Source organism: Cyprinus carpio, chromosome B8, assembly GCF_018340385.1.
Source record: "Cyprinus carpio isolate SPL01 chromosome B8, ASM1834038v1, whole genome shotgun sequence".
Classification (NCBI taxonomy): domain Eukaryota; kingdom Metazoa; phylum Chordata; class Actinopteri; order Cypriniformes; family Cyprinidae; genus Cyprinus; species Cyprinus carpio.
The window spans coordinates 11,822,455-11,831,534 of NC_056604.1; the positions used below are offsets into that span (position 1 = coordinate 11,822,455).

Sequence of the window (9,080 nt, forward strand, 5' to 3'; positions counted from 1 at the left end):
TATTAACAGGTGCAGAGCGGACAACGTATCACGACACCATCACAGCAGATGACCTACTACCCCGGAACAACCTCATCAAGAGAAAAGGTAACATAACTAAACCCATGCCGCCCTCTACTGGACAACTTTGTTAAATGCATCCCATTTACTACATCCCCTTTCCCCAGATAAGACTAGCTTCAAATAATTATCTACATTACTCTTTACTATATATCACATGTTTTACAACTATTGTGCATTTTACCCCATTTAACTATATATATCTATATATATATATATATAAGGGAACAACACAAAACCATAACATTTGTGCATTTTCAATATGAACTAGGGACTTCGGGTGGACTACCTCCGTCCCAGTGAGTTCCAGGACGCATTCTTGGCCCTGTGGCAGGGGAACTCACTTCTAACTATCATAGTCCTGTAAATAACTCGGAGTCTTCTTCTGTCTCAACGACCTCCTTAACTCTAAATGGCCTTTCACCACAGGAGATTCTGATCTTAACACCTCCTTGGCGATTTCCTCCTTCTGCTCCACATTAGTGTCTTTGGGCAGTGTAACCCCCGCAGTTGATGTTAACTCCTCCTCCTCTTTCAAAGATGTTTCCTCCAACTCCAAAGTTTCCTCTGCAGGCACAGCATACCGGCTCCTCACTTGATCTATGTGCCGGCGTACTACCTGGCCATTTCCAAGTGCAACAGTACAAGACACCGGTCCCATCTGTTTCTGAACTGTCCCAGGAATCCAAATGGGCCCTGAACCAAAGTTCTTAGTGTACACTTGGTCACCTTCAGTCACATGTCTCTTTTTAGCATGTCGATCATGGTAAAATTTTTGCTTCATCTGTTTTTCCTGTAAATGTCTTTTAAAATCCGGGTGGATGAGATCCAAGGTAGACCTTAGTTTTCTTCCACACAACAGTTCCGCAGGAGATTTCCCAGTAGTCGACTGTGGTGTGATCCTGTAACTGAACAGTGCTCTAGCCAGCTTCGTCTCAATGGAATCTCCTGTGCTCTTCTTCATTAGACTTTTGAACGTTTGCACCGCCCGTTCAGCCAGTCCATTAGAAGCTGCATGATACGGTGCTGTGGTGATGTGCTTGATGCCATTTCGGATCATGAACTCCTGGAACTCTGCACTTGTGAAACAACTGCCATTATCCGACACCACCATTTCAGGTATCCCATGTTGGCTACAACTTTGTCTCAGGCATTGAATGGTTACTGTAGAGGTAGACTTATTTAATGGGTACACATCTAGCCATTTAGAGTAGGCATCCACTATGATCAGAAACATTCTCCCTAACCATGGACCAGCATAATCAATGTGGATTCTTCTCCATGGCAGATTCGGCACCTCCCACGGATGTAAAGGTGCACAAGGGTGGAGAATTTCTATTCTCTTGGCATGTGGCACAAGTTTTTACCCATGCCTTCTATTTCTGCATCCATCTGTGGCCCACCACATGTAACTTCGTGCCAAACCTTTCATTCGGGTTATTCCAGGGTGATTGATGTGTAATTGTTTCAATAGAGCAGCACGGCCCGGCGGGGGAATCACCACTTCTCGCGCTCCCCACAGAACACAACCTCCCTGTACACTGAGTTCCTCTCGTTTCTTAGTATATGCTCCAAAAACGGACTCATCCAGTCTCTTTGGCCATCCTTTGAGCACAAACTCTCGCACTCGAGCTAAAAAACTGCATCCTTGTCTGTCCATTTCCTCACTTGTTCCGCTTTGACAAGGGGAACATCATTTTCTTCAAGTAGGAGCACTCTTTCTTTCTCCTCCGCTGGTGTCTCTACTCCTTTCTCTTGTTTAAGGCAGTCGGCTAAGTCCATCAGCATTTTGATGTTCCTTGCCAGCTTTGTAAACAATGGTGTATTCGTATCCCCCCAATGTCACAGCCCATCTCTGTATACGGGGCGATGCCATTTGTGGCACTTCTCTCAGTTCATTAAATAATGAAATCAATGGTTTGTGATCCGTTACAATGGTGAACTGTCTCCCATACAAGTATGTGTGGAATTTCTTCACACCAAAAATGACAGCTAGACCTTCCTTCTCTAATTGAGAATAATTCTTCTCAGCTGCATTTAGTGTTCGAGACACAAACCCGATCGGCCGCTCTGTGCCGTCCTCCATCCTGTGCGACAACACAGCTCCAACCCCGTATGGAGAAGCATCACAAGCCAGAATGAGCGGTTTTCTGTATGTCATAATGCACTAGTATAGCTGATGACTGCAGAAGATCTTTTGACTTCTCGAAGGCTTCTTTTTGTTCGGAGCCCCATGTCCATTTGGACTCCTTCCTCAACAGGGCATGTAGTGGTGCTAACAAGGTGGATAGACTAGGCAGAAACTTATGATAATAGTTCAACAAGCCTAAATAAGCCTTCAATTCAACTCACAGACTGCGGTGTGGGGGCTTCCTGGATCGCTGTGACTTTTTCTGTGACTGGTTGCACCCCTTCTGCGCTGATTTTGTGGCCTAGAAATACCACCTCCTCTCCAAGGAACTCACACTTGCTGCGTTTCAACCTCAGCCCGCTTCTTTTTAGTCTAGACAATACCTCGTCCAGGTTTCTTAGATGTTCTTCATCACTAGTCCCTGTGACTAAAATGTCATCCAAATAAACCGTGACGTGTGGCATGTTTTGCAAGATTCCTTCCATAGTGCGTTGGAAGATGGCTGGGCTTGACGCTACTCCAAATGGTAGCCTACAATAAGTGTACAGTCCTTTGTGCGTATTGATAGTGACAAATTTCTTTGCACTTGGGTCAAGTATGATCTGCTGATACGCATGACTCATGTCCAGCTTTGAGAATTTCTGCCCTCCAGCCTAACTGTGCAAACAAATCATCCACTTTAGGAATAGGATATTGTTACACACTGGATGCTCTGTTGACGGCGAGTTTATAATCTCCACAAATTCGAATGGAGCCATCTGGCTTCCCTCACAGGTACAATGGGTGCTGCCCATTCTGAAAACTGTACTGGTTCTATAATTTTCTCTTCCACCAGTCTTTGAAGCTCTGCCTCCACCAGGGGTTTTACTGCAAAAGGTACACGACGAGGCTTATAGAATCGTGGCTGGGCTTCAGGGTTAACATGAATGTTAGCTGTGGTGCCCTTAAGCTGTCCCAGCTCTTCTTTGAACACTTCGGTGTGCCTGTCTAACACATCTGACAATTTTACAGCTGGAGTCGTTGTTACTTTATTTACCAGCTGTGGCAGCAGCCCTAAGTCACTTAGCCAGCCACGGCCCAACAAATTTGGCCCTGCCCCTTCTACTACGACCATCGCAAGTTTTTTTTCTACTTCCTGGTATGTCACTCTTCCTGTTACCTGGCCCAGCACCCCCATCTTCTCACCTGTATATGTCTTCAAGCGCATATTGCATGATCTCCACTCAGGCATGTCTGTTCTTTTCCAAAGCTTGGAGTATTGTTCCTTGCTGATGATTGTGACACCACATCCTGTGTCAACTTCAAACTCCACTTCCATGCCATTCACCTTTAACTTTTGTGTGATAGGAGCCACCTTAGGTAGGTTTTGTGATACACTGTAAATTGTATTGATGTCACTTGCATCCTCCACATCACTCACTTCCTCCTCTTTGACTAAATGTGACCTCCTATCTTTCTCTTTTTCCTTTCTCTCCACTCTATGTCCTTTGAACGGTGCTTTCTGTGAACTAGCCCCAGCTCGCTTCGACCTGCATGCTCGTTTTATGTGTCCACGCTTCCCACACTTATGACAGAGTTAATTCACAAACCTGCATTCCTCGGGCGCATGATTCCCTTTACATCTGTAACACACAAAATCTTTTTTTGGGCCTTTCTTGTCCGGCGAATACACTCTATGCACCGACGTTTGTCCTTTTAGCATCCTCGTTGCTTGCGCTGTCTCCTCTGATAACATCCCTTGTAAATCTTTTACATTTTTGTTTGCCGACTCCATTGCCTGACAGATACTCAGTGCTTTCTCAAAGTTTAAGTCCACTTCCGACAATAGCCGTCTCTGCATCCTGTCATCATTGACTCCACACACAAGTCTGTCACGTAACATTTGCGAAAGCGTGGCCCCATACTCACAATGTTGTGCCAATTTTTTTAGTTCAGCCACATAGTCAGCAACAGTCTCTCCATTCTTTCGTGTGCGTGAATTAAACTTAAATCTTTGCACGATTTCACTCGGCTTTGGATTGTAATGGGCTTTGAGCACGTTTATCAACTCCCCATATGTTTTCTCTCCAGGAGTCATGGGACACAGCAAACTTCTCAACAAACTGTAAGTGGCTGCACCTACCCCACTTAATAGCACTGCTTTCTTTTTGTCAGCGTCGGTAATCTCGTTTGCTTGAAAGAAAAACTCCAGCATCTCACTGTATTCCTCCCACAATTGTGTCTCACCGTCAAAAGGGCTCACCGTTCCGACCAGCGCTGCCATCGTTTTTATCCACAGTCTGCTCTTCTCCGCACGTGGACTGTACTCCGTGTACAATTCTCAACCTGGTTCCTTAGTGCCTTTTTTATCCTCGTCGCCAATTATGTAATATCCTTGATGCATCACAAATGTGGAGACATGAGATTAACTTAATTTAAAATAACAAGAGCAGACAACACAACACAACACCACAACATCACATCACATAACACACCACAACAAACTCATCAAGAGAACAGGTAATGTAACATAACTAAACCCATGCCGCCCTCTTCGTGACGTAAACAAGACATTGTGTTATAATAGAATGTGGTCAACCAGTATTCATGATATATATATAAAAAAAATCCGTTTGAATAAGGAAAGAAATAACTTTGCCATAGTATCCTTTCAAATGTTAAAGTTCATGCTCAGGGATCTTTTTATATATATATTTATATTTTTTATTAAACGTAGTAGTTTCAGTTAAACTATCTGGATTCTTAATATTTAACTGATATGTCCTGGACACATTTGAATGCTTTAAGATACATTATTGTGATTTATTAGAAATATATAAAATTTTATGTAATTGTGCATGGCGCACACAATTTTTTGACATATTAAAAGATAGTTTGTGGAATGTAAAGTTCACTGCTGAGTACATATGTCTGTGGCCACAACAATCATGGCGGCTCCGGAAGTACGGTTTTCACACTCAGGCGCATATATTCGACGCAACTTCCCTTCATACTTCCTTTTTCGAGCTCCGTGTGAAGGGAGGCATCGCGGCAAAATGAGGCACGTGAGAAATGTTCATATATAAAGTATTTAATCATGTATAACGTTTTATTACACTATTATAAAGCTATATAAGCAAATATATCATCAAGCCATGTCGGTCGGAGAGCTTGAGATTTGTTTTCTTTGACAAACTCGAGCAGCTTGTGAGTGCTACCGCGCAGAGCACCGGCTCATCTGGAATGCAATCCGGTTTAATCTGACAAATATTTAACCTCATCTGAAATTATAATTGTTCTGGCGGTTATTATTCATATCTAACTTAAGTAATATAGATATATTGAGGTTTGGGAAACGGAGTTTGGAGGCATGGTAATGAGTGATGCATTCACCGATCAGTCAGACAAACCTGTCGTGGAATTAATTATTATTGTATTTTATTTATTTTAACAGCAAGGTCTCAAGAGACACTTTGTACGAGGCTGTTCGGGAGGTCCAGGCTGGTTCCCGTCTTAAGAAGAGAAAGTAAGAGTCTGGTCATAGTGTTCATTGGCTGACAGCATAAGTAAAAAACACAAACTAGTTAACGTTACTGTGTTACTTACTAGTAATTAAATAGCGATTTATTAAATAAATGTTTTACTGCTTGCCATAAAGATTAAGCCTGTGCTTAAATATCAGATGTATTTGTGTTAACTGCACCTAGTGTTTACTCTCACTATGTAGCAGCTATTTGTATACAAGGTATTTATTTTGACTTTTATATTTTAAGTTTCTTGAGACTGTGGAGCTGCAGATCAGCTTGAAGAACTACGATCCCCAGAAGGACAAGCGTTTCTCAGGCACTGTCAGGTTCGGTCCTTTACTGTATCGCCCAGCCTTCTGTCTGCCTGCCCTTTGCTCTGCCTGAATAAAAATCTGGATATCTTGACATTGAGGTAGTTATTCGTTCGATTAAATTGCTTGAGCAGGCAGGTTAAAGGCAGGCAGTGTAGAACAGCCTCGGGTAGTCTGTCTGAACCATCCATTCTCTGGCTTGGTGAAGCAGGCGGACCCCTACCCTGGGTCTTAAAACATGAGGGGAGGCTATAGGTGACGGCGTTCATGCAGTCATACCTAAGCCGACCATTTTATTATATGCCTGTGCTATCGACACCTGATTCCAGCTGAGGTGGTATGGGTAAGACTCTTCAGTTCTGCCTCACGTGGGTCAAAAGGGGTCTGATATGCTTCGGTTTGTCAGTCAGTCTTTTCCGTCGCCCCCCACAGGCTGAAGACCACCCCACGTCCCAAGTTCTCCGTGTGCATCCTTGGTGACCAGCAGCATTGTGATGAAGCCAAGGCCGCTGAGCTTCCACACATGGACATCGAGGCTCTTAAAAAGCTCAACAAGAACAAGAAACTGGTCAAGAAGCTGGGTGAGTTTCCTTTTGAGAGAACTTTAGCGATAAGACATGCATGTGTTCAGTGCTATAGTTTGTTCTGGATTGAGTCTACGTGTTGATGCATCTTGTTGGTTCTCTTTTTAGCAAAGAAGTACGATGCTTTCCTGGCTTCTGAGTCTCTGATCAAGCAGATTCCTCGTATCCTGGGACCTGGCCTCAACAAGGCAGGAAAGTTCCCCTCTCTGCTCACCCATAACGAGAACCTGGGCACCAAGGTGGATGAAGTCAAATCCACCATCAAATTCCAGATGAAGAAGGTATATTTTTTAATAAAGAGTTTTTTTACAAATAAAATATATAAAAAATAAAAATATTTTTTATTGCTAATAAATTGACAAAATGTATAACTGTTTCCACAAAAATGTTAATGAGTAATGGATATATATATTTATTATATAATATATAATACACACACATACATTTATTTATACATTTATATATTTATATTTATATTTATATATATTTGTTAATGAGTAAAATCCACCTTAAACACAACTAAATCATAAAAAAATTATAAAATTACTTTAATGTATAACTGTTTCCACAAAAATGTTAATGAGTAATGGCTGCTGGAAATTCAGCTTTATCATCATTAAAGTAGAAAATGCTTTTTGTTTTACTTTTAGTTAATATAAGTAGTATCCCAATATTACTGTCTCTACTGTGTTTTTGTTCAAGTAAATGCAGCCTTGTTGAGCATAAGAGACTTTTAAACACAAAAATCTTATCAACCCTATGTTTTTTAACTCCTGAATTTGTATTTCTTAAGTCAGTAATGGTCATCTGTCACATTCAGGTTCTGTGTCTGGCTGTGGCTGTTGGTCACGTCAGGATGACCGAGGAAGAGCTGGTCTACAACATCCACCTGGCTGTGAACTTCCTGGTGTCTCTGCTGAAGAAGAACTGGCAGAACGTGAGAGCGCTCTACATCAAGAGCACCATGGGAAAGCCACAGCGCCTCTATTAGAGACTGTTCCTCAATTTTCTACAATAAATGTGGAGTTGATCCAAATCAAAGTTTTTGTGTCTTTCCTAATGTTCTTTCAAATAAATGCTAAATATGCTCATTTTAAAATATTTAAGGTCATAGAATACAACGTGAAAATAACTTGAACTGGTCTTAAAGGGTTTTCACGTTGTATTCTATGACATTAAATAGTTTAAAGATTGAAAGCTTTTATTTATTTTGAAAAGGTGCTAACAGCTGGTTAAACGGGACTGCAGAAGCTGTCGAGATTTTAAATGCCATAATATCGCACTGATAAACTCATCTAATCACTAGTCCACTTTCACAGCTTCATTGTGTTTATAATCATGTTCTTGCAAACTATTTTAACTCAAACTTTCAGAGTAAATAAAGACTGAAAGTTGTTGACGGCTAGGTACGTAGTTAATTTATAGCCTACATTTAGCTTTTTACTTCTGCCAGTTGTATTTACTTCAAAATAAATAAAAGTTGTGTTCATTTATGAATATTATAATGATGAACAATGTGTAAGGATCGTAAACTTTTGTTGGTTTGAGCTTATTTTCTACAATAATCCAAAAGCCAATGGGAAAATCCCATTGGGATTTTGTCCGGGGAACCCGTGTGATGCTAACTTCCAGGTCGGCCTGCAAAAATACATCATCAGTGTAGTCAGTGATTTATATCTGAGAAAACATTATCAAAAAAAATATGCTGGAGACTTGAGTCATTTTAAACCAATGATATACACAGATGAACCATTTACAATACAATCATTTTAAAAAATACATAGTTAATTTTTATCAATGTGAAATCAAATTTGAAATTATTGACTGACTTTATACACGTTTCTAATGTCCTGTCATTTTTTCTTGTTTCATACCCCCTTTTTTTTTACTTGGGAATACATAACATTTTGGAATAAAATGGGTTGTGAATGATATTTTATGCTGCTTTACTATAGTGTGATTAATAACCACATCCATGTCTCACATTTCTTTAGGCGAGTAGTACTTGAGCTGGACCCCACATTTGTAAAAAAAAAAAAAAAAAAAAAGTAGGCAACCTTAAACATGGGACAATAGTTTTTCAAAGTCATGGAGAAAAAGTTTCAGGATTAAAGGAACATTTAATGTGTCATTACAGACAGACATAATCCACAAAGTTTGATTTAGTGCTAAGATTTAATCTGCTACAGTTAAATAGTGGTATATTAACCATTTCATAATTATCAAAATGACAGACAGAGGTTCACTGCCAGTGTTACCTCATCAAAAACTGAGGAAGGCGTCGCTGGAGCGACTACCTCAAAGACTGATAGATGTGTCATTAGCTTGTAAGTTACACTTAATATTCATTTGCAGCTGCTTTTTCACAAAGTCTTTTATCTATTGAATTGTTAATCCAAACTGATCATTTGTATTGTTTGTGACTCCACCTGCAGACAGCGCCCTCTTATGCAGTAGATGTATTATTGCCGCTGGAGAGTCCTTGTCA

The 9,080-nt window shown here is 40.7% G+C and overlaps 1 protein-coding gene and 1 pseudogene across 1 annotated transcript; one reads left to right on the forward strand and one right to left on the reverse strand.

Annotated features, from left to right (window-relative positions):
- Positions 1-406: 406 nt before the first annotated feature.
- On the reverse strand, positions 407-1,848 carry LOC122138331 (annotated as a pseudogene).
- Positions 1,849-5,089: 3,241 nt separating this feature from the next.
- On the forward strand, positions 5,090-7,628 carry rpl10a (ribosomal protein L10a). The gene is made up of 6 exons (XM_019084206.2): positions 5,090-5,231; positions 5,625-5,696; positions 5,943-6,023; positions 6,441-6,589; positions 6,701-6,873; positions 7,413-7,628. Exons 1-6 carry the CDS (start codon positions 5,098-5,100, stop codon positions 7,581-7,583), a joined length of 780 nt encoding a protein of 259 aa, XP_018939751.2. The 5' UTR covers positions 5,090-5,097; the 3' UTR covers positions 7,584-7,628.
- Positions 7,629-9,080: the final 1,452 nt, after the last annotated feature.